The 26174-nt window shown below is 42.7% G+C and overlaps 1 protein-coding gene across 1 annotated transcript in view; it reads left to right on the forward strand.

Moving 5' to 3' along the window:
- LOC121582479 (nuclear pore complex protein Nup214-like) overlaps positions 1 to 15421 on the forward strand; it is a 73505-nt gene extending 58084 nt beyond the window's left edge. Inside the window, 3 exon segments of the mRNA XM_041898293.2 lie at positions 4604 to 4758; positions 5778 to 5811; positions 15244 to 15421. Of these exon segments, the coding sequence (XP_041754227.2) occupies positions 4604 to 4758; positions 5778 to 5811; positions 15244 to 15268 (214 nt within the window). The 3' untranslated portion in view covers positions 15269 to 15421.
- Positions 15422 to 26174: the final 10753 nt, after the last annotated feature.

Raw genomic sequence — 26174 nt, forward strand, 5'->3', positions numbered from 1 at the left:
ACCATGTCGAATGAACAAATTATCTGTCAGCATTTATTAAATTGTACCGAAATGTCCTGTTTCCATCACAGCTGTCGTGATTTTTTTCTATATGGTATGACTTCGAAATAATATGGTTACTGGCACACATGAATGTGTGCTTCGTTTGAGTTTGAGATTTCATTTAGAAACATCCACAGTAGTTGAGTATTGAAGATTGCTTACTGCATTTACGGCAAGCATTGCTGGTATTTAATCACAATGCATCAGGGGATGGGATTCAGTCAGCTCTAACAACCCAGACCCCTGCTGAGTCAACCTCTTCCGAGTTTAATCTCAACCCTCATTGTAAAATTATGGGAGAAAATGGGATTATTCCTCCATCCCCTACTGCTCAGCTCCCTATCCCCCCTCCGCCACGTGCAGGCTGCTGGGGCGCTGGGCACCTCTGCCAAGACCCAAACCACTGAGCCATGCAGAGTTAGATTATTCCACCCAGATAATCCCACTCTGGGGTCATACTGCCAGCAGATGAAGATGGGCTGGTTCCCTCCTTCTCTCTTCTATCTATCCTCTCCCTCCCCCCTGGGGGTCTTGTACTGGGCGCGAGTTGTCTAGAGGGGATTACCGCCTAAATCCCCACCCCTCAATCCTCTACCACCCCCTACACACACACAAACACACACATTTTACACCCTCTGTCTTAGGTCCTGTTGGTTTCAGGAAGACAAGAGCTAACCTTGCCCTGAAGTCATCTCTCTGTTTTTCTTATTTTTCTCCCGTTCTGTCTTGTCAGGGTTTAATCCCATGGGACTGTAAAATGGCAGCAGGCTTAGTGTTTTCAGTCATTCCCTTCCTCAATTCAGTCACACTTTTTGTTTTTTTCAGTCTTGTTCTTTTCATTATGTCGGGACTCGTGAGGTAATATTTTTACCACTCTTTATCTTGCTTGTCATCACCCTGTCATCCTGTTCACAAGGATAAATATTGATAAAGTTGTTTACGAATGCCGGTCCTAGTTGAGTTGTTTTCCAAACCTCTGTTGAGATTGATTAAAAGATAGTTAAAAGATAAAGCGCCTCAGGACTCCATACAGCCAGTAAATGTCACCCTCCTTATCTTTAGAAGTGGCTCCTCAATTTAGCAGTGGGGCCGTACAGAGTAGGGTTGGGCGGTATCCAGATTTTCGTACCGTTTCTGTACCATACCGGGGTATACGGTATTACCGGAAGTACACACAAGGGGTGCCATTTCCAAAAATATATTTTTGGGGGGGACGCACAAAACAATTTTGGCGACAGGGATCTTGATCCAGGAAGGGATTGAGTGTCCCTGCTGTAACCAAGAAGCTTGATCTTGACATCTAGCCAGTTAGCAAACCAAATGCATAGCTCGAACCCTGAGCTGGATATAATTTATTTTACACATCTTAGATTTGTTATAGTTATACTCAACCCATAGTAATAAGCAGTGGTGTAGCACGAAGCCCCCGCAAGGTATTGAAAATGATACCGGTGCTATTTCGAAATACCCCGATATACGGTATAAATAGTATATCTCCCAAGCCTAGTACTGAGAGATGAGTCTGGTCCCGGATTAACCCAAGAGCGGGTAAAGTGGGCGGGTTCACCGGCAAGAGATTGGCTCCTGTATTAGGGTCGGAGGTCAGCCTGTATTTCGGTCCAGGGGTCTGCCTCCCAGATTAGAACCAGCAGAGCAGCTGAGCTGGCTGGATGGCGTGGACTATTCTCTACCCCTCTCTCTCTTCATTACTCTGTCTCACTCTCTTCTTTCATGTCGCTCTATCTATTCGCTCTTGTTTCTGTTTTTATCTTCCCCTCTTTCTTTCTCTCTCCTCTCTGAACACTGCCACACACACACACATGCTATATTCTACATCCATTCCCCTTCCTCCTCCCCTCGTCTCTGCTGATGTTTGATGACGCTCGTAAACTAATCCTGGAGGTCCAGCTGTGTGACTGGTGCTGCTGTTGTCTCTCACTCAGGGCACCTGAAGCCTCCATGTCAGAACTAATATGTAATAATGATATAAGATATTTCATTTAGCAGACGCTTTTATCCAAAGCGACTTAGTCATGCGTGCATACATTTTACATATGGGTGGTCCCGGGAATCAAACCCACTATCCTGGCGTTGCAAGCGCCATGCTCTACCAACTGAGCTACAGAAGACAACTAGCTTTCCCTTAGACTGTTCTACTACACATTTAAACTCAATAAAACATTAAAACACACTCCCACACTCAGCTCCCTGACTGTGTCCCAGCCTCCACATACAGATCCCAGATCAGTAGGGGAAGCCCTGTGGGAGCATTAGAGACATATTCCATTGTAATTCAAATAAAGTATTATTGCAATATGCTTTGATGTAATGGGCTCTGATATTTTTCCAGGCAAGGCTGTTTGTCTGCATATTTTAGGAACCTGTCCTCTCTGGGTTAGAATGATAATGTGAGCAGAGTAGAGGGACTGGGGCAGTGTGCTACATTAGCTATACTAGACAGTCTACAACCTGGAGGAGAGGATTGCAGAGCATAGTAATTCTACCTCCCACTGTATGGCATCGGGGGTCAGGACTGATGTAGAAATAGTATATACGGTGCCTTGCAAAAGTATTCATCCCCCTTGCGTTTTTCCTGTTTTGTTGCATTACAACCTGTAATTTAAATGGATTTTATTTGGATTTCATGTAATGGACATACACAAAATAGTCCAAATTGGTGAAGTGAAATGAAAAAAAATTACTTGTTTAAAAAAATTCTTTAAAAAGAACGGAAAAGTTGTGCGTGCATATGTATTCACCCCCTTTGCAATGAAGCCCCTAAAAAGATCTGGTGCAACCAATTACCTTCAGAAGTCATAATTAGTTAAATAAAGTCCACCTGTGTGCAATCTAAGTGTCACATGATCTGAGTATATATACACCTGTTCTGAAAGGCCCCAGACTCTGCAACACCACTAAGCAAGGGGCACCATCAAGCAAGCGGCACCATGAAGACCAAGGAGCTCTCCAAACAGGTCAGGGACAAAGTTGTGGAGAAGTACAGATCAGGGTTGGGTTATAAAAAAAATATCTGAAGCTTTGAACATCCCACGGAGCACCATTAAATCCATTATTAAAATGTTTTAAGAATATGGCACCACAACAAACCTGCCAAGAGAGGGACGCCCACCAAAACTCACGGACCAGGCAAGGAGGGCATTAATCAGAGAGGCAACAAAGACACCAAAGATAACCCTGAAGGAGCTGCAAAGCTCCACAGCAGAGATTGGAGTATCTGTCCATAGGACCACTTTAAGCCATACACTCCACAGAGCTGGGCTTTACGGAAGAGTGGCCAGAAAAAAGCCATTGCTTAAAGAAAAGAATAAGCAAACACGTTTGGTGTTCGCCAAAAGGCATGTGGGAGACTCCCCAAACATATGGAAGAATGTACTCTGGTCAGATGAGACTAAAATTGAGCTTTTGGGCCATCAAGGAAAACGCTATGTCTGGCGCAAACCCAACACCTCTCATCACCCCGAGAACACCATCCCCACAGTGAAGCATGGTGATGGCAGCATCATGCTGTGGGGATGTTTTTCATCGGCAGGACAATGACCCTAAGCATACTGCTAAAGCAACACTCGAGTGGTTTAAGGGGAAACATTTAAATGTCTTGGAATGGCCTAGTCAAAGCCCAGACCTCAATCCAATTGAGAATCTGTGGTATGACTTAAAGATTGCTGTACACCAGCGGAACCCATCCAACTTGCAGTTTTGCCTTGAAGAATGGACAAAGCTTATAGAGACATTCCCCAAGATACTTGCAGCTGTAATTGCTGCAAAAGGTGGCTCTACAAAGTATTGACTTTGGGGGGGTGAATAGTTTTATACGCTCAAGTTTTCCGTTTTTTATGTCTTATTTCTTGTTTATTTCACCCAAAAAAAAATATGTTGCATCTTCAAAGTGGTAGGCATGTTGTGTAAATCAAATTATACAAACCCCCCAAAATCTATTTTAATTCCAGGTTGTAAGGCAACAAAATAGTAAAAATGCCAAGGGGGGGTGAATACTTTCGCAAGCCACTGTAGGGTGGATGTAAACTGACTGTCACGCCCTGACTCAGGGGACTCTTATTTGTTGAGTCAGGGTGTGATTTTCTATGTGGTGTATATCTATGTTTATATTCTAGTATGTGTATTTCTATGTTGGCCGGTGTGGTTCCCAATCAGAGGCAGCTGTCGCTCGTTGTCTCTGATTGGGGACCATACTTAGGCAGCCTATGGACACTATTGAGTTGTGGGATCTTGTTCCGTGTGAGGTTTGTTGTGTGTTACCTTTGGACGTCACGTTTCGTTGGTTTATTGTTTTGTCGAGTGTTTATTAAGTTTAAATAAACATGTATGCATATCACGCTGCGCCTTGGTCTGACCCGTCATTGAACGAACATGACACTGACCAGCATATTTCCCAGTTTGTGTTAATAATGTAATAAATCAATTGTACCAATGGTTATTCTAAGCAACACATCTTCCTGAAATTTTTATTAGGGTATTGTTAGAATGGAATATTCAATATTTTAATATATTTTTAATCGTTTGTGTTTCTCTCCCCTCACAGCTTTGCCTCCACTCAACAAAGCACACCGTCATTTGGTGCACTGGCCAACCAGAGTGCCCCGTCGTTTGGTAACCTGGCCCAGCAGCAGCAGGGGTCAGGGTTCGGAGCTCCTCAGCCCAGCGGCTTCTCTGCGTTCGGACAGCAGGGAGGAGGAGGTGAATAGTACTATCTCACCCGTTCAGTTCTTTCAGATCAGTGCAGAGGAAAACACTCTAGAGGATGCACCCCAAGTCTTCATTGACATGTTCCCTTCCCTCCCACTTCTGGTGACTAAACTGTACAAAGCGTATGAAACGACTCAAACACCCGGCATAGTCATATCTGCCCCTGCAGTCTCCTCCCCACTCTCCCAGCCACACAAATAAACAAGAGCTCAAGTCTTCGTTTGAAGTCCTGCCGATGAATCCATTCCCCTGAAGCAGAGCCACAGGTTAGCGACTGGTTAAATAGCAGTCAGTTAGCCTAGTGGCTAAAGCTATCCCCCAGCACTCTGTCTGCTGTGCAGTACAACAGGGCCACAAGATGCAGTGCTAGGCTAACGCTAGGATAGCCGTGGGGATGGTGGAATCCCACCAGTCGCTTCCTATTAACCCAAATTCCTGCTACAGCCGCATGCCGCCACGCAAGCTACTTTCTGTCGGAATAATGTGTGTACATGGCCCAGTTTTCTCAAGATGGGAAGAGGAGGGTGGGAAGACGTCTTTTACCATCTTAGTTTCGCTCTCCTCATTCTCTCTTGTTTTTCTTGTTCTCACTGTATTTCTCTCTCATTACACTACTCCCTCACATGCTTGCCCTCTCTCCCTCTTACTTTATCTGTCTAGCTCTCAATATGTCTCTCTCACACGCGCACACACACACTTTTTTCTTTTCAAATCGTCCAGCCTGCCTCTTATTCTTCCCTTGGTCTCCCTCCACATCTGCTCTGGAGCCCTGGGTGGTGCTGTTTGCGTATGTTAGGTCTAGAGGAACTAGAACAGCAGTCATATTATTATGGTTTGTGTTGTGACTTATGTGGTTGTCTGGCTCTGTACCGGAGGTAATGCGGTGGAAATTGTTGTAACCCACCTCTTCCCTTGATTCAGTCTACATTTTACAGAGTTGTTTTAAATTGGTTCCACTGATACATCTTCATCTACATTGTTAAGTGTGTTTTTTGTTGGTTTTCTTGCAGGCTTTGGGTCTGCTGGTGGCTTTGGGTCCAATCAGTAAGTATCACTCATCGTTGTGCTCTTCTGTGTGTGGGTAGGTGTTTCGGTAGTGTGCGCTGTTGTGTTCACATAGGAGTGTCTGTGTCTGTCTTTGTGCTTGAGTGTATACATTTGTCTGAGTGTTTGAACCCTCCCTACACACACTTGCGTGTGTGTCGGCAGTAGTGGAGGAAAAGTGTGTGACCACGGCCCACTTCTGAGAATCTGAAGGGCAGCATGAAGTCACAACTAGGTGTCCTTCTACAGTGAGGGGAAAAAAGTAATTGATCCCCTGCTGATTTTGTACGTTTGCCCACTGACAAAGAAATGATCAGTCTATAATTTTAATGGTAGGTTTATTTGAACCGTGAGAGACAGAATAAAAACCAAAAAATCCAGAAAAACGCATGTCAAAAATGTTATAAATTGATTTGCATTTTAATGAGGGAAATAAGTATTTGACCCCATTTCAATCAGAAAGATTTCTGTCTCCCAGGTGTCTTTTATACAGGTAACAAGCTGAGATTAGGAGCACACTCTTAAAGGGAGTGCTCCTAATCTCAGTTTGTTACCTATATAAAAGACACCTGTCCACAGAAGCAATCAATCAATCAGATTCCAAACTCTCCACCATGGCCAAGACCAAAGAGCTCTCCAAGGATGTCAGGGACAAGATTGTAGACCTACACAAGGCTGGAATGGGCTACAAGACCATCGCCAAGCAGCTTGGTGAGAAGGTGACCACAGTTGGTGCGATTATTCGCAAATGGAAGAAACACAAAATAACTGTCAATCTCCCTCGGCCTGGGGCTCCATGCAAGATCTCACCTCGTGGAGTTGCAATGATCATGAGAACGGTGAGGAATCAGCCCAGAACTACACGGGGGGATCTTGTCAATGATCTCAAGGCAGCTGGGACCATAGTCACCAAGAAAACAATTGGTAACACACTACGCTGTGAAGGACTGAAATACTGCAGCGCCCGCAAGGTCCCCCTGCTCAAGAAAGCACATATACATGCCCGTCTGAAGTTTGCCATTGAACATCTGAATGATTCAGAGGAGAACTGGGTGAAAGTGTTGTGGTCAGATGAGACCAAAATGGAGCTCTTTGGCATCAACTCAACTCGCCGTGTTTGGAGGAGGAGGAATGCTGCCTATGACCCCAAGAACACCATCCCCACCGTCAAACATGGAGGTGGAAACATTATGCTTTGGGGGTGTTTTTCTGCTAAGGGGACAGGACAACTTCACCGCATCAAAGGGACGATAGATGGGGCCATATACCGTCAAATCTTGGGTGAGAACCTCCTTCCCTCAGCCAGGGCATTGAAAATGGGTCTTGGATGGGTATTCCAGCATGACAATGACTCAAAACACACGGCCAAGGCAACAAAGGAGTGGCTCAAGAAGAAGCACATTAAGGTCCTGGAGTGGCCTAGCCAGTCTCCAGACCTTAATCCCAAAGAAAATCTGTGGATGAAGCTTGAAGGTTCGAGTTGCCAAACGTCAGCCTTGAAACCTTAATGACTTGGAGAAGATCTGCAAAGAGGAGTGGGACAAAATCCCTCCTGAGATGTGTGCAAACCTGGTGGCCAACTACAAGAAACGTCTGACCTCTGTGATTGCCAACAATGGTTTTGCCACCAAGTACTAAGTCATGTTTTGCAGAGGGGTCAAATACTTATTTCCCTCATTAAAATGCAAATCAATTTATAAAATTTTAACATGCGTTTTTCTGGATTTTGTTGTTGTTATTCTGTATCTCACTGTTCAAATAAACCTACCATTAAAAGTATAGACTGATCATTTCTTTGTCAGTGGGCAAATGTACAAAATCAGCAGGGGATCAAATACTTTTTTCCCTCACTGTATATCATCCCTCCTTCCCCACCATCCCCCCTCCACACTCTTTTCTCCACCTCCTCTAGTCTTCCTCACTCCTTTCTCTTCTCCCTCCTGTACCTTATTCAACCCTTGCCCTTCTCCCTAAAACCACTGATTTCTGTACCCTTACCCCAGACACTTGCCCCACTACCCCCTAATTGCTCTCATTTTCCCCCTACCTCATCTACCACTCTCTCTACCCTCTACCTCCTTCTCTCCCGCTCCCCTCCTTTCTTTTCCTCCGCCCTCCTCCTTTTCCTGTTCCTCCTCTTCCTCCTCTCCCTGTGCTGCTGTGTCACATAGCCCATGTGTATCCCCCAAGGTGCATTTTAGTGGAATGCATTCTGAAGTGCTCAGGAGAGTGTGGCGACGCGGCATTCACATGCTGTTAGATGAGCCCCTCTTTCTCCCTCCGTTCCGCTTCACCCTCTCCCCTCCTGCTGTTCTTCCTGTTCTCGTCTTCTATTCCTCTCTTCCTCTCTCTCCTCTCCTTATTCCTCCCCCATTTCCATCTTTGCTCCCTCCATCATCCCCCCCATCTTCCTCTTCTTCCTTCTCCGCTCTCCTTCTCACTCACTCTCCTCTTTGTCCCTTTCTTCCTCATCCTCTTCCTCTCATCATACGCATTTATTATTATTGTTGATGAAAGGAAAATGCTGTGCCAACATGCTCTGAGAAGGGACATCTGTGCATGTTTTATTCTGAACAAAAATATAAACGCAACGATTTCAGTTCATATAAGGTTGGCCCACCCACTTGGGAGCCAGGCCCAGCCAATCAGAATGAGTTTTTCCCCACAAAAGAGCTTTATTACAGACAGAAATACTCCTTAGTTTCAAAAGCTGTTCGGGTGGCTGGTTTCAGATTATCCGGCAGGTGAAGGAGCCGGATGTGGAGGTCCTGGGCTGGCATGGTTACACGTGGTCTGCGGTTGTGAGGCCAGTTGGACGTACTGCCAAATTCTCTAAAATGACAGAGGCGGCTTATAGTAGAGAAATTAACATTTAATTCTCTGGCAACAGCTCTGGTGGACATTCCTGTAGTGTGCATGCCAATTGCACGCTCCCTCAACTGGAGACATCTATGGCATTGTGTTGTGTGACAACTGCACATTTTAGTGGCCTTTTATTGTCCCCAGCACAAGGTACACTTGTGTAATGATCATGCTGTTTAATCAATTGGTAGTTACAGTCTTGTCCCATTGCTGCAACTCCCGTACGGACTCGGGAGAGGTGAAGGTCGAGACACGACCCTGCCAAGCCGCACTGCTTCTTGACACACTGCTCGCTTAACCCGGAAGGAGTTGCTAGAGCGCGATGGGACAAGGACATCCCCGCCGGCCAAACCCTCCCCTAACCCGGACGATGCTGGGCCAGTTGTGCGTTGCCTCATGGGTCTACCGGTCGCGGCTGGCTGCGACACAGCCCAGGATCGAACCCGGATCTGTAGTGACGCCTCAAGCACTGCAGTGCGAAATAAGCTTTTTGTGCATATGGAAAATGTCTGGGATCTTTTATGTCAGCTCATGAAACATGGGACCAACACTTCACATGTTGCGTTTATATTTTTGTTCAGTATAGTTTAATTTGATCCAACTAGAATGTATGCTTAAAGAAACATGGTTTATATTAATACACTTTGACACAAGCAAACATGACCTTTCGGGTTGCTTGGCATTGGTGCATATGATTTAATACGTCGTTCTTAAATGTCATTCTGAATACATTTTTATGAGCGGCAAAGCATTTTCATGTAGACAGAACATATAGTACATAACAACTACAGCTATATGTTCTTCTTAAGTTAAGTTCATTCTCTCCTCCGTCCTATAGAAACTGATACCACTCTTCATGTAGCTGCTTAACAGTATCGACTTTATCTGGACAGATCTCACGTCTGAAGTCCCTCTCATCATTCCCGCTTTCTTCTTCCCCCTCTTCCTCTCTTCTCCTAGTCCCATCCCTTTTTTTCCCCTCTCCACTTCCCTCAGTTCTACCCCCTTCTCTAAACCCCCTCTCTCTTTTCTGTTTCACCCATCTATTTACGCCTAAATCTTTACTATAGTATGTGTGGATATGTGTATCGTGTTCCATCTAGGACTCCCTCCTTATATTTTGTATGTGTGTGTATATACAGCAAGGTTATTATAGTAAATGAAAACTGAAACAAAAAAAAGGTTTTTAAATATTAAAATAAAATAATTAAAAAGAAAAATATACTGAAACTTATCTTTGGCTGCAAAAATGTAAATAAAAACCATAATGTTATTTTTTTTAAATAGTTTTATTCATCTAAACTTCGGATCGAATGGGGTTTTTGAGCTAAATCTGGCAGTTAAATGCTGCCAGTAGATGGCGACGTTTCAAATAGGCCTAGCTTGTGCATCACTAGCTATCAGTAGCTAACAGGGAAGAAATCTGAGGGCGAGTGCGGAGCGTGAATATAAACCATAGGCGTGAACAATGGCGGCAGCAAAAGGTAAAGCCCTGTATGGGATTGTTTTGAGTATATTGCTGGAAAGGACTAAAGCAAATGTATTATAGTGTCAGAAGATGGTAGCCTGTGTGGAACAGGGATACAAGGGAAAACCCAACCAAACTTAAAGTTAATCTGAACAGCACCCACAAACAATTTCAGGATAAAGACTAGGTTAGACAGCCAACAGCTATTAGTAGCTGCACGTCAACGGCAACCAGTGCCTGCTCGTCAGGACAACTAACTTGAGCAGTTAGTATGAAAAGAGCACAAACATGTCAACCTAATTCAAATGAGTTAAAAATTAAAAGAGAAGAAGCACTGGTTAATTTATTAATCCAGTCTGGCAAGTCCACGAGACTGTGCGATGAGCCAGCCTTCAGAAAATTCAACCAAACACTTGATCCCAAATGTAAAACTCCAGGTGCTGCTAGAGTAAACTGGTTGATTGCTTTGCAAATGGATACAGCAACCCAGAAAGTTAAGGAGATTCTGAAAGAGGCATGAAAAATAACCGTGTGTTTAAGAACAGAGCAAGAAAGGACTGACTGCTTTGTTTATGGACGTATCACACCTCCTCCAACAAGGCACAGCATCGGATTTAGCATCAGCACACCCGAGAGGTAATTCACCACACATTGGATGCATGGGACATAACAGAGGAGAAGATCCTACCCGTCGTAACTGAAAACGGGACGACCATAGTCAAGGCTATCAAGCTATTACAGAACACGCAAGAGAATACCCGTGATCAACAACCAGAGCTGGCCATAGCTTTGAACGGCGCGGCAAATGTTTGAATATGAGTCAGACACCGACGATTATCCTTTTTAAATCCAAGTCACATTAAGATTGATTTATAATTTTAACCAAACCTATGACCAGACCATCACCTTATGTATTACTGCCCCCCAGTGGCAAGAAGTGACATCCCCCCAAAACAAACAATAGGCCTACAACACATAAATGGCTCCTAGCCTCCCATGCATAGGCTAGTTTCTTTCCCTAAAACTAAAAGAATATAAAAACAAAATGGAAATGATTTTATATAACTCAAATTAAATAAAAACGAATAAATCAAGTCTGAAAACGAACAAACTAAACTGAATTTCAAATAAACATCTAAAAACTATAATAACCTTGGTATACAGTACTTACATTCCTCACAGTACTGTCAGAAAGCACTAGTACTCATCATATTGATAAGGCAGGGGCTAAAGGGAAAAGTCCAAACCATCACAAAGGTAGCTAGCTTCCCAACCAGACTCCCATTTTCAGCAACCTCTTTTTATTTTTATTTTTTGGTTTGTCTTCATTTTTTTCTCCAGATCTGCTTCTCAAACGTTTGGAGCCGGTCCGGGTTGGAGAAGCTAGTTTTTGTAGACCCCCCCCCCCCCCATTGGCGAGTGCACAATGTGGCCAGTCAACACTGCTCTCTGCAATCAAGCTCTCTGAATAGATGTCTCTTAAAGGGGGTGGAAGGGGGGGTGGTTGAGATGACAGTCCAAAACTAGTTTTATAGTATGGAACTGACCTTACAGTCCATCGCAATATGCTCACGTCATGTACATCAGTGGCCGACTACAATGTGGAATGTGTAGTTGGATGAATTTATTTACATTTTGTGTATCGATTTAAAAAAAAATCAGAACAGTAATTATTTATTACTTAAGTTTATCATCCATTGGGAAAAATCTCCAAAGGCACCTAATGTAAAAACAAAGTTTTGGTCATAATCCCAATAATAAACGTATCATGAACTTTCTTGGAATAATACCTTTATTCATATGAATTAGTATACTGTTCATATGTATCTGTTGTCATCCACTGTTGACTGTAACTCTAGTGTAGATTTATGTTCATCCATCTGAACTTTGCGTTGCTCTATAAAATAGTCATCATGTAGCCTTGCTGTTTGCACTTACCTTGAATCAGGGAAAAGTTTGAAGCTTTCATTTGAAGTTTTAAGATATCACATTTTCCAAGCTTTAGCAATTATGATAAGAGTCAAGTCCTCACTGTTTCTCAAAACTCGTGTATTTTCTTAGTAAATAAAGTGAGAAATAAGCCTCAAGGCCTTCGTCAGAGTGATACGTAAAGCTTATTAAAGAGCAGTGTGCGAGTTTCTTCCTTTTTTCTCAGCTTATTCAACTGTTACCATGCACCTGCAAAGATAGCTCAGATGTGCGAGTGCCTTTTGAACTTAGTAAATAAAGTTTAAAAAATACCATACTCCACTACTATAATTAATCAGTTACTGACTCTAGGCAAGACTTGGACAGGTCATTGATAGCAGTATCCATACTTGATTGCGTACAATGAACTGAAATATTAGGAAAAATGTATTCTGCTTTTTATAATGCCTACTGCTGGAACCCCCTATTCCTATAAATGTGTATATTTTATACATGGAAAATGGGAAATAAACTTGGCAATTCTAAAACCTGTATCTAATGTAGTCTCTTTCTTTTTTTTTGGCATCGCACTGAAGATGAGCACTAATTGATCGCCTGTGTTTTAATGATGACAGCCTCTGGCTATTTTCCTCTTGCCTTTGTCTGGCTGTCTGCTTATTAAACAGAGAAGATTTCATATACGATTAGCCTACTGTTTAAAAGGCCCAACAATTAGACCTCTGGACTAAATGTTGATGTATTTAATTTGTCAACCTTCGATTAAGAATATTTGAGTCATTAGTCCAGAGAAAAGAGGTGCTGAAGGGTTTTGTCTCTGGCATTAGCAGGCCGGTTAATGTAATAAATGTAATAATTGAACGCAGCGTGGAGAAAGGTAAGGAAGCTCTGGGCTATGTTTAGACAGTGATGGGGGCTTTGCTAGCTGCTAATTAGTGTAACATCCTTGATGTGGAGCAGCCTGCGAATGGTTTTGTTGCCTTCTCCTTCATCAAGGAATTCACTGGCCCTTATTAATTAATAGACATTTGGATGTAAGCCTAAGACATTGCAGGAATGAGGGTATATTGAATAGAGGGGTGCTGGTCTTTTGTAGTGGCATCTGGTCTTTGGCATGTGGCTGTCATCAGATTGCCATCCATGGTCACCGCCATGGAGAATGTCACTGTCGCCCTGTCCCCTTTGGTGTGCCTGGTGATGGATGGGGATGTTGCAGGCCCGCTGGCCCTGCCAATCAGACACTGAAGTGATTGGGGAATGTTGGGGTCAAAACATGTGACCAAGAGTCCTAGCTTCCCACTGTAACAGTGGAATTCTCCTCCCCAGCCCGCTATGATATGATTGGTCACATACACTGTGTTCAGGGCAGCTAATATTAGAGATGGATAACAGTGGAATTAGAGGTGGACTAGAGAGAGGGAGTTACATTTGTATTGGGCTTCTGGATGTTTTTCTACCGCTTATCTTTCATACTAATGTATGTTTTGCTGGTCCAAGGAGGCATAGTGTGTGTGTGAAATGTAAATCACAGGTATACATATGTGGAATAGCTGATACGTTTTGATGTCTCACTTGGCAATGCATTATATATTTTGCTACACAGCCTATCATGGAGCTAAAACTCTGCACTGTTGTGATTGTAGCTAAAGAGGTTAAGCTGAAGAGGTTTTCAGCACAGTACCCTCTCTCCTTCCCGCAATTGACTTATTTGAACACATCAACGACAGTCTACTTTGTGTTGTGGCTCTGCTGCTGTGCAACACTGATACATACTCCATGTCTTGTGGTGCTCAACAATGACAACTCCCAGAGTTCAGCAATGTCTTCTCTCTCCTCCTTTCTCTCCGCCATTGCATCGCTCTGACAGAAGGAATCTGGCCAGTCACACAGACACTCTTTGGGATGGCAGCTGTTTTTGAGGAACCCAGATAAAAATATCCATTCTGTTTCTCTCTACCTCTCTCTCTTTTTACGGAGGGATGTTTGGCATTTTGTAGCTCAGTTAGTAGAGCATGGCGCTTGCAACGCCAGGGTTGTGGGTTCGATTCCCACGGGGGGCCAGTATGAAAATAAAATAAACAATTATGCTCTGGATAAGAGCGCCTGCTAAATGACTAAAATATAAATGTATGACCTGGTTGACCTCCAATCTCCCAGCTGCCCAGTGCTATCTATCCCAACAATATCATGTCAAGTGCATGTAGCCAGTGTTCCTGGTCAATGTTCCCTTCACGTGGTCAGAGGTTTTGAAGTACTGCTCTGTGTGTGTATATTGTTTAGCGTGTGTGATAGATAGTTGTCCCTACTTCGTCTGTATGGCCTTGTCTGATTGGACAGTAAGGGTGAGTGCAGGCATCAGTCTCTGTGCCCTCTAGGGCTTTTACAGTAATTGCATGCGAACATTTCATATTTGATCGGTGTCTGTGCGAGGTGCGAGGGCGTGCCAGTGAAATCAGCCAATGCTGCCCGACACTAACATCACATCAGCCAAGCAGTTATCTGACAGATCCATAAATACTTTTCCATATCTCAATCTGTTTACTCTTTGTGTTTCTCTATGGATGTATCGATTAACCTCAGTCGAGAGAGGAGTGTGGTGTACATCGTAAATGAAATGAATCATCATTAGTGTCCACTGAAGGCTGCAGTAATCTTGTTTAAGAGGCTCTCAGCCTTAGCTCTGTTAGCAGAGACTAGCTATTTATACCCAGAGTGGAAACGCTCTCACTCTTTACTATGAAAACATCTTCTCTCTCTTTATCCTCCCCTCTGATAATACAGTACTGTGTATGTATGTTTATTATATGCCCTGGTTTTAGACGGCTTACTGTGAATTCAGCCTCTGATTGAATCCCATGTTATCATAATGTATTAGCTTAGTGGTGAGTGGATTTCCTCTTATTTCAGCCAATGATTTAACTCCCCCTTTCGGTTGGTGTTACAGTTAATGATGTCCCCCACTTTAATTGTTTGGACATTAGCCTATCAAGTAGGAAATTGTGTTTAAACATGAATACCCTAAGAAGTTGTTTCTTTCAGATGATCCAGTGGGGTCCCCTAATCCAGGAGGAAACAAAATGGTGTGTTTTCAAGTTGAGAACAAACCTGCTACCGTTGATAATGGATGCCAGTGCAGCCATGCCATGTCTAACACTGATGTTTCTGTGCTTTCACAGACCAAGATGGCCTGGACAACAATAAAGAATCTACGTTTTTTTTTTTGGGGGGGGGGGGGATATCTGTTATTTTTGCCAACAAGGTGTTTGATATGAAAGCTTGCTCAACAGTATCTGTTTTAAAAAATGTCTTGTTTGTTTGATCACAGTAAAAGAGCTTAATAAAACTCTAATTTGATCTTTGTAGCAATCATGCTTTACTGTACCTTCATCATATTGCAAGGGATGATGCTGAAATACATTGGACCCTTGCCAATTCCAGAAATGGTAGCACATTATTGACCTTTCCATGACACCATAGTAGGAGTTTATCCATCAATAGCAGAGTTGTGATTATATTCCATTCACACTATCAAATATAATTTTTTACGGATTACATCCTGATATTTTCTATATCGTGTGGGAATATCCCCATGCTCTTTTTTGGTTGACATGGTGCACCTAACACTTACTTGTGTATACGGATGTAGGATCTTAATATGATCACCGTGTTGCAGGGGAACTTTCCACTTTGAAATGTCAGACTTTATTTTCCCTTACGAAAAGTGTATCAACCCCTACAAAAATGACCATTTATTATAATCGCACATAATTCACATTTACTTTTGCTGCACGATTATTTTCCTGCTGTAGCAAACTGGCTCAAATTAAGATTCTACATCTTTACATAGAGGTATTTCTAACCTTTTTGGTGACTGGAAGATAGATTTCAGGATGACTACAGAGAGCAAATCATGACTTATTGCTCCCTAACCGCGATTGTTTACCACTGTTAAAGTTCCAGGGGCTATGGATGTTATTCTGTTTCATAAAAACTATTTTGGAAATGAAAATTGCACGAGTCTAATTCCCTCCCAGTTTCCCCACATCATTAGTAATGGCTGGAAATACAATTGGCACTTTACATTTCAATTGTAGATTCTTGCATGAGCCACCTATTGTCGACAGTATGCATTGTCCATATACAGGTAACTGCCAAAGTAAAGGAAACTCTTCAGTAAATGAGGTATACAGTGCATTCGGAAAGTATTCAGACCCCTTTACTTTTTCCACATTTTGTTACGTTACAGCCTTATTCTAAAATTGATTAAATTGTTGTTTTCCCTCATCAATCTACACACAATACCCCATAATGACAAAGCAAAAACAGGTTTTTATTAAATTTATTAAAAGTAAAACATGGAAATATTACATTTACATAAGTATTCACCCTTTACTCAGGCACCTAAAGGACTCTCAGACCATGAGAAACAAGATTCTCTGGTCTGATGAAACCAAGATTGAACTCTTTGGCCTGAATGCCAAGCGTCACGTCTGGAGGTAACCTGGCACCATCCCTACAGTGAAGCATGATGATGGCAGCATTATACTGTGGGGATGTTTTTCAGCGGCAGGGACTGGGTGACTAGTCAGGATCGAGGGAAAGATGAACAGAGCAAAGTACAGAGAGATCAATTTTAGAATTAGGCTGTAACGTAACAAAATGTGGAAAATGTCAAGGGGTGGACATATTGATTTCAAAATCAATGGTGGTGGTTGAGAAATTCTTAGTGGAAAAATGACAGTTCAAATTCTAGCACAATGAATTTTTTTTTTTTTTTATGCATTTCATGTGAAACCTTGCTTTTTGAAGATACAGTCCACTCTCACTGTCTGAACTATTGCATAAGAACCTCAACTATACTGAACTTAAATGGGGCTGAACTCACAGATTTTACGCCTCTGTTTTCTCTCATTAAGAAATGTGACTCTGAGAACGACATTTCTGTTTTGGGGGTGTGGTTTGATGTGGGTTTGTTATGTTGGCTATAGCATACCGTTGTGTTTTTCTATTCACTCACCGTATTTCAAATATCCCAAACCAGACCAACTCATAGCTCAGACATTTTCTATTGTACATACATTTTTGTACGTCCCTGAAGTAGGGTATGTTACAAATGGAATAATGGTCTGGTTACTTAATACAGAAACAAAAGTAGGGAGGATGGGTGGGCATATACCACAACTGTTCGAGATGCGTCAATTCAACTGTAGTAATTTAGCTATCCCTTCCCTAACCCTTTTCTTAACCTTAACCTAATTCTCCTAACCTTTTACATAAATTCTCCTGACCTTTTACATAAATTCTCCTGACCTTTGGCGTTAGTTCTAACGTTTTACGTAAATTCTCCAAACCTTTGTCATCAATTCTTCTGCGACGCAACAAGCGTTTGTGTGTGTTGTCTCGTGACTCTAACAAGTCTGAGGCGCTGTGTGCTAATGACTCAATTGGGTAGTTCTGCTGTCTGTAAAGAAATGGGCAAGCTGTAGGTGGATTCTGCCGCTACGATTGGATAGCGCGCAGTTTCCCCGTTACCCTATTCTTATTGCATGATTCTCCTTGCATGTTTTGCTCCGATCATTTACAGTGCCTTCAGAAAGTATTCACACCCCCATTTTGTGTTACAGCCTGAATTTAAAATGGATTACATTTAAATTGTTTGTCACTGCCCTGCCTACACACAATACCCCACAATGTCAAAGTGGAACAATGTTTTGCACATTTTCTTACAAATTAATAAGAAATGAAAAGCTAAAATGTCTTTAGTCAGTAAGTATTCAACCCCTTTGTTATGTCAAGCCTAAATAAGTTCAGGAGTAAAACATTTGCTTAACAAGTCACATACGTTGCAAGGACTGTGTGTGCAATAATAGTGTTTAACATGATTTTTGAATGACTACCTCATCTCTGAATTTCAAACACAGATTCAACCACAAAGACCAGGGAGAGTTTACAATGCCTCGCAAAGAAGGGCACCTATTGGTAGATGGGTAAAAATACAGAAAGCAGACATTGAATATTCCTTTGAGCATGGTGAACTTATTAATTACACATTTGGATGGTGTATCAATACACCCAGTCACTCCAAAGATACAGGTGTCCTTCCTAACTCAGATGCTGGAGAGGAAGGAAACCGCTCAGGGATTTCACCATGAGGCCAATGGTGACTTTAAAACAGTTACAGAGTTGAATGGCTGTGATAGGACAAAACTGAGGATGGATCAGCATTGTAGTTACTCCACAATACTAAACTAATTGACAGAGTGAAAAGAAGGAAGCCTATTCCAAAATATGTATATTGTTTGCAATAAGGCACTAAAGTGAAACTGCAAAAAATGTGGCAAAGCAATTCACTTTTTGTGCTGAATACAAAGTGTTATGTTTGGGGCAAATCCAATAAAACACATTACTGAGTACCACTCTCCATATTTTCAAGCATAGTGGTGGCTGCATCATGTTATGGATATTCTTGTAATCGTTAAGGACTGGGGAGTTTTTCAGGATACAAAAAGAAACGTAATGGAACTAAGCACAGACAAAATCCTAGAGGAAAACCTGGTTCAGTCTGCTTTCCACCAGACACCTTTCAGCAGTACGATAACCTAAAACACAAGGCCAAATCTACACCGGAGTTGCTTACCGAGAAGACAGTGAATGTTCCTGATTGGCTGAGTTACAGTTTTGACTTAAATCTACTTGAAAGTCTATGGAAAGATCTGAAAATGATTGTCTAGCAATGATCAACAACCAATTTGACAGAGCTTGACGTATTTTGAAAAGTATAATGGGCAAATGTTGCACAATCCAGGGGTGGAAAGCTCTTAGAGACTTACCCAGAAAGGCTCACAGCTGTAATCGCTGCCAAGGTGCTTCTACAAAGTATTGACTTAGGGGTGTGAATACTGTAGCACTGTAGAGGCAGATCTCTAACTGCTTCTTGTGACCATTTACTCTTTGCCATAAGAAAAAGAGGGTCCAAATTAGTCTTGGCTGTCAACCAGCTACCTTGTTGAAGTGTGGGAATAGTAGGGAACATACAGGTTGTTGTGGATGTTGTAAGGTGTTACACTTGAATGACATGGTCATGTGGAATAGGAATTAGACCGGCACTTGAAGTGCAGTAAAACTGCCTGTAGCAAAATGTGTTTGTAGATGTTCAGTTTTTCTGTTTGTCTTTATCAAATACATCTTCTCTTAGGAATTACATCTAGTTTCCATGTGTAATGTTTTCACCTAATATGCTGGTACTATTGCAAGGCACCTGCGACTGGATGAGGATGTGCACTGTACCCATAACTCATTCTAACCATGGAGAGTATTTTTTTTCAATGGCGCGCTCCTCGATCTGTCACACACCTTTCCTAATCCTGTCAATTCTTTACATTGTTCCCCATCGCGCATAATCCCTGTTGGATGATAAACCGAGAGGGATTGGAAGATCTGGGTAAAATGAGATGAAGCAGCCCCATGTTTTATTAATGGTGGTGTGGGTGCAGGACTGGCAGTGTCAGCTTAAAATCCTGACAGACGGGCTGGGTGTCAAGGCAGGTTGTTCTACCACCAGGCTCTAGGAAGACCAGCTTTGACTGGATTAATCAAAACAGAAGGCTCTTTTCCTCAGTAATCTATAGTTTAACTTTGGTGAATTTCAAAGCTGTGTAGAAGGGACTGATCTCAGACGCAACATTCCTTATAAATTAATTGCATTGGTTCAACATATTCCTTAAAATTATATTTACTGTCTTTTCTTGGGAACAACAATGCTTTAAGAATTCAAATGTTTTTTTTAACTAGTTTGAAACACCTGATTCTTTCACTGTGAACCTGTCTCTAATTAGCTTTTGCTAAGGTGATGTTAGATTGTCACGCCAAGCCACACACTACATTGTCAGAGTAATCCTTTGGAGGGAAAGTTCTCTGACCATTACACATATTTATAGAAATGGAAGGAGAATAGCTCAATGCGAACAATGGTCTATGGCTCTACGCTGACATTCTATGTTATGAGGTTGCAGCCGTTTGCAATGTCATCGACAATGTATGCTGTAAGATTTTTTTTTTTTTTTATGTTTGTTTATCTAGACTTTGCAAAGTCAATAATATTTCCATTCTTTTAAACCAATGCTTTATTAATATTGAGTTGTATGTCTTTCAATTATATATATTGTTCTACTGAAGCAAGTTTCAAGGATCCCCAGCAGCGCTTGGCTTCAAGCTCCAGTCAAGTTTGTCCACCACACTTAGGCTACTATCACAATAAACATGAATATAATAAGAACTGTACAGCCACAGTGGACTTGGATTAGTGACTAGTCCTAACAGGGAAGCAGTGAAAACACTAGGGGGTCAGTAGAGATGTAGTGAGATGGAGCTATAAGCCCCATAGGGCCAGAGAGGCTGAACCATAGAGCTCCATGGCTCAGTGTCTTGCGACCCACAGCGTTGTTCCAGGGATCAGGGTACTAGCACACTGCTATTGCTAGCGTAATATTAGCACAGGCTGGTATTAATAGTTTGTGGCTGGTGCAAAAGCTACAGTACAGGGAAGTCACAATGTGATTACTTAGTATTACAGAGAAGGACAGGTGTGCAGCCTGGTGTAATAGCGAGTATGGTGAGTGTGTTTGTATGTGCGTGTGTGTATGAGGCTGTGACATCAAGGACACACACGCTACACACAGTTTACAGTATATAAAGCACTGACACATAAATATAGCTGTCAATGTGAAAGCGAAGAATGCGTGCAGGGCCAGATAGAGTATACGGCAGCCATACTCAACTGGCGGACCGCTGTCCAGATCTGGACCCAGAACAAGGTCGGTATGGACTTTTCACTTGCTGCTTTTGAGAGGTTGTAATAGTAGAATGCACAAGGTTCAATTTCGAAATTTGGTAGATCATCGGCAGTTTTCCGCATGTTATGTCATTCACTGGCAGACCTTAGAGAGCTATTTTTAGAAATGTCCAGTTGATCAACTACTGGCCATGTTAGCTAGATGGGTAAATTAGGCTCACCAGCTATCTAAATGTTGTAGTTATCAAGGCCAGATTACGTGCCCAGGGGCCTCGACCCAGAGGGGGCCCCCATTTTGATTTTGTTGAGTCACTCAAGTACCATAACACATACAAGACATGGCAAAATGTATAGAATTGCAGGGAATGAGCTTTAAAATGGCAGTTTTTTCTCTCCGCCAACAAGAGGGCTGGGAACAGTTTCAACAGTTTGGGGTCGCATGGGGCGCAAGTTGGGGGTTTGTTACTACCCTGATAAATTACAATATCCATCCGGACCTTTGCGATCTAGGAAATATGTGTGACTGGACCTTCTCAAATAGTAGTTGAGTACCCCTGGTATACGGGGTTGAGGAGGGCATTTTACTGAACTATCCAGACAGGGCAATCTGCAGCTGGGGACAAATCTAGACAAGATCCCCTCAAAGAAAAGACACAAGCAGTACTAGGATGCACTACTAATTCATACAAAAAATATGCTATGACATTCTTAAGGGGATGACTTTATATTTACAACCCTGTAAATAAAATTAGAAGATGGAGGTCTGATAGTGTGGGGGTACTTTGCTGGTGACACTGTCAGTGATTTGTTTAGAATTCAAGGCACACTTAACCAGCATGGCTACCACAGCATTCTGCAGCAATATGCCATCCCATCTGGTTTGGGCTTAGTGGGACTATCATTTGTTTTTCAACAGGACGATGACCCAAAACACACTTCCAGGCTGTGTAATGGCTATTTTACCAAGAAGGAAAGTGATGGAGTGCTGCATCAGATGACCTGGCCTCCACAATCACCCGACCTCAACCCAATTGAGATGGTTTGGGATGACTTGGACAGCAGAGTGAAGGAAAAGCAGCCAACAAGTGCTCAGCATATGTGGGAACTCCTTCAAGACTGTTGGAAAAGCATTCCTCATGAAGCTGGTTGAGAGAATGCCAAGAGTGTGCAAAGCTGTCATCAAGGCAAAGGGTGGCTATATTTAGAAGATTTTAAAATATATTTTGATTTGTTTAACACCTTTTTGGTTACTACATGATTCCATATGTGTTATTTCATAGTTTTGATGTCTTCACTATTATTCTACAATGTAAAAAATAGTAAAAATAAAGAATCACCCTTGAATGAGTAGGTGTGGCTTGACTGGTGCTGTATATATACGTTTACAACTGTGACAATGCTAAATATAAATGTCCATTGGGGTGTGGGCAGGGTAATTGTCCATTGAAGGGGGGGGGTCCAAAGGGGGAACAGCAGGGGGGTAGGAAGTACGGGGGGGGCAGGAGGGGGACAGAGGGAGCAGGAACCTGACTAGTGGTGGTTATTCAGCAGCCTGATGGTCTGGGGGTAGAAGCTATTGGCCAGTCGGTTAGTTTTAGCCATGATGCTCCTGTACTGCGGCTGAGTGATGGAAGCGGGGAGAACAGGCCGTGGCTTGGGTGGCTGAGATCCCTGATGATCTTCATGGCCTTCCTGCGACACCTGGTGTTGTAGGTGTCTTGGAAGCTAGGCAGTGTGCACCCAATGGTGCGTTCAGTTGAGTGTACCACCCTCTGTAGAGCCTTGGATGTCTACCGGCAGTGGAGTTGTCGTACCAGGCTGTGATACAGCCCGACAGCATGCTCTCGATGGTGCTCCTGTAGAACACTGTGTGCTCTCAATTTCTTCAGCCTCCTGAGGTTGAAGAGTCGCTGTCATGCTTTCTTCACCATGGTGTCCATGTGGTTTGACCATTTCTCCTATATCTCCCTTTTGTCATTTCCCCTGTGTGTCTGTCTAGCTAGCCATATCTATTCCTCTCTGTCAGTCTCTACTCGTCTGTCATGTGATGTGCATCCTCACCCCACTCCCAGTGGAATGGCCTAAGCCAGTGTCAGCCGTCTGATTGGTGCCCCACGGAGCGGACCGTTCCATCCCAATGCTCCTCGCGTGACGCACGGTGGGCTTTGATTGACACACGTAGAAGTCCATGTTCCGTGCCACTTCTCGTTCCCCACACCACGCTGGCAGCACTGTGACAGTCAGACAGAAAGCAGAGGGCCCAGTGTTACAAGTCCAAGGGGAGAGGGACTTTCAGACAACACATAGAGGTGAGGGGGAACAGCTACAGTGGGGAAAAAAAGTATTTAGTCAGCCACCAATTGTGCAAGTCCTCCCACTTAAAAAGATGAAAGAGGCCTGTAATTTTCATCATAGGTACACGTCAACTATGACAGACAAAATGAGAAAATAAAATCCAGAAAATCACATTGTAGGATTTTTAATGAATTTATTTGCAAATTATGGTGGAAAATAAGTATTTGGTCAATAACAAAAGTTTCTCAATACTTTGTTATATACCCTTTGTTGGCAATGACACAGGTCAAACGTTTTCTGTAAGTCTTCACAAGGTTTTCACACACTGTTGCTGTTATTTTGGCCCATTCCTCCATGCAGATCTCCTCTAGAGCAGTGATGTTTTGGGGCTGTCGCTGGGCAACACAGACTTTCAACTCCCCTCCAAAGATCTTCTATGGGGTTGAGATCTGGAGACTGGCTAGGCCACTCCAGGACCTTGAAATGCTTCTTACGAAGCCACTCCTTTGTTGCCCGGGCGGTGTGTTTGGGATCATTGTCATGCTGAAAGACCCAGCCACGTTTCATCTTCAATGCCCTTGCTGATGGAAGGAGGTTTTCACTCAAAATCTCACGATACATGGCCCCATTCATTCTTTCCTTTACACGGATCAGTCGTCCTGGTCCCTTTGCAGAAAAACAGCCCCAAAGCATGATGTTTCCACCCCCATGCTTCACAGTAGGTATGGTTCTTTGGATGCAACTCAGCATTTTTGTCCTCCAAACACGACGAGTTGAGTTTTTACCAAAAAGTTTTATTTTGGTTTCATCTGACCATATGACATTCTCCCAATCCTCTTCTGGATCATCCAAATGCACTCTAGCAAACTTCAGACGGGCCTGGACATGTACTGGCTTAAGCAGGGGGACACGTCTGGCACTGCAGGATTTGAGTCCCTGGCGGCGTAGTGTGTTACTGATGGTAGGCTTTGTTACTTTGGTCCCAGCTCTCTGCAGGTCATTCACTAGGTCCCCCTGTGTGGTTCGGGGATTTTTGCTCACCGTTCTTGTGATCATTTTGACCCCACGGGGTGAGATCTTGCGTGGAGCCCCAGATCGAGGGAGATTATCAATGGTCTTGTATGTCTTCCATTTCCTAATAATTGCTCCCACAGTTGATTTCTTCAAACCAAGCTGCTTACCTATTGCAGATTCAGTCTTCCCAGCCTGGTGCAGGTCTACAATTTTGTTTCTGGTGTCCTTTGACAGCTCTTTGGTCTTGGCCATAGTGGAGTTTGGAGTGTGACTGTTTGAGGTTGTGGACAGGTGTCTTTTATACTGATAACAAGTTCAAACAGGTGCCATTAATACAGGTAACGAGTGGAGGACAGAGGAGCCTCTTAAAGAAGAAGTTACAGGTCTGTGAGAGCCAGAAATCTTGCTTGTTTGTAGGTGACCAAATACTTATTTTCCACCATAATTTGCAAATAAATTCATAAAAAATCCTACAATGTGATTTTCTGGAGAAAAAAATTCTCAATTTGTCTGTCATTGTTGACGTGTACCTATGATGAAAATTACAGGCCTCTCTCATCTTTTTAAGTGGGAGAACTTGCACAATTGGTGGCTGACTAAATACTTTTTCCCCCCCCTGTATTTCTCTTGCCTAGTGTCTGTCTGCTGTCTACCCATTTATATACTTGGTTTTTTATTATCTAGTTAAATGGTGGGAAGAAGTTGTTTGTACAATTGGAGCATTTATTTTGTTTTGCTTTATGGCTATTCCCTTGGGAAAGAGACCAGTGGAGGAGTTGATATTTGGCTCACAGCAGCAGACAATACAGCACACACCCCTGGTCCCACACCTGCTTCAAAAGCACCAGCCAGTCAGTCAGTCAGTCACATAGACTCGGCATCAGTCAAAGAACATCCATCATTACTATTTCGGTTATTTACTTCATCACCCATTGATGGAAAGGTTTGAATTCTCACAACCTGGGCTGTCAATCAATTACTACTGATGACTAAAAGAAGGTAGTTGATGAAGGGAGAAGAGAGCTGCCATTGGATGAAATGACTGATCATCCCACCCAGATTGAACCCATTGATGTTCACAAACCATACCATACATGCCTTTATATCACTCATGCTGTGTAGTTATATTGAAGCAGGGTAGAAAATATGCACATGTCAATTAAACATGTACAACATATAAGTACGTTATAGAGCTAATGAAAGGAGCTATTCCGTACAAATGTCATTCATAATTCATGAACACATGGCTTCAGCAAAACTATATAACACTGAATATTCAGAAGACATACTTTTGGGAAAACTTGCTGTGATTCTATTTGCCTGCCCTTTCATATCATTTGTTGAGATGTCGCAGAGGAGCAGCCTTGGGATCCAATCTAAATGTCACCTCTCCCTCTAATACAATAAGCCCCAAGGCTGGTCCGCTTGATGTCATATTTCAATCAGTCTGGACTGCTGATTGCTCCTTGAAGGAGGCCTGCCAGAGATACTCTCTCTCACACACACACAGTCTAAATTAATCAAGTAAGCTTTTTTATGTTGCTTGCTGATCTCATTCTAGGTCATTCTAACTGAAGAATTGGTCTTGAAGTCTCTTCACAAAATCAGTACTGTCAACCAATGATGGATGACGTCTTTGAGATTAATCTCCCTCAAACTGATGCATATAGTTTCCAAATTACCCAGGACAATTATTTAGAGTAATGGACTTACCCAATGAAAAGGGGCTCATTTGAAGAACTAAAGGTCAAATTTGACTTACTGTTGAAGCATTCCTTCAAATACTTACAATAGAGAAGGTAGATTTTTTTTCCAGTCTAAAACAGTCTGCCATACAACCTCCTACGTGCGCCATGTAGCCTAGTGGTTAGACCGTTGGGCCAGTAACTGAAAGGTCGCTAGTTTGAATCCCGGAGCCGACAAGATGAACAATCTGACGATGTGCCCTTGAGCAAGGCACTTAACTCTAATTGCTCCAGGGTCGCCGTTGATAATGGCTGAACCTGG

The sequence above is a fragment of the Coregonus clupeaformis genome, chromosome 15 (assembly GCF_020615455.1).
Source record: "Coregonus clupeaformis isolate EN_2021a chromosome 15, ASM2061545v1, whole genome shotgun sequence".
NCBI lineage: Eukaryota > Metazoa > Chordata > Actinopteri > Salmoniformes > Salmonidae > Coregonus > Coregonus clupeaformis.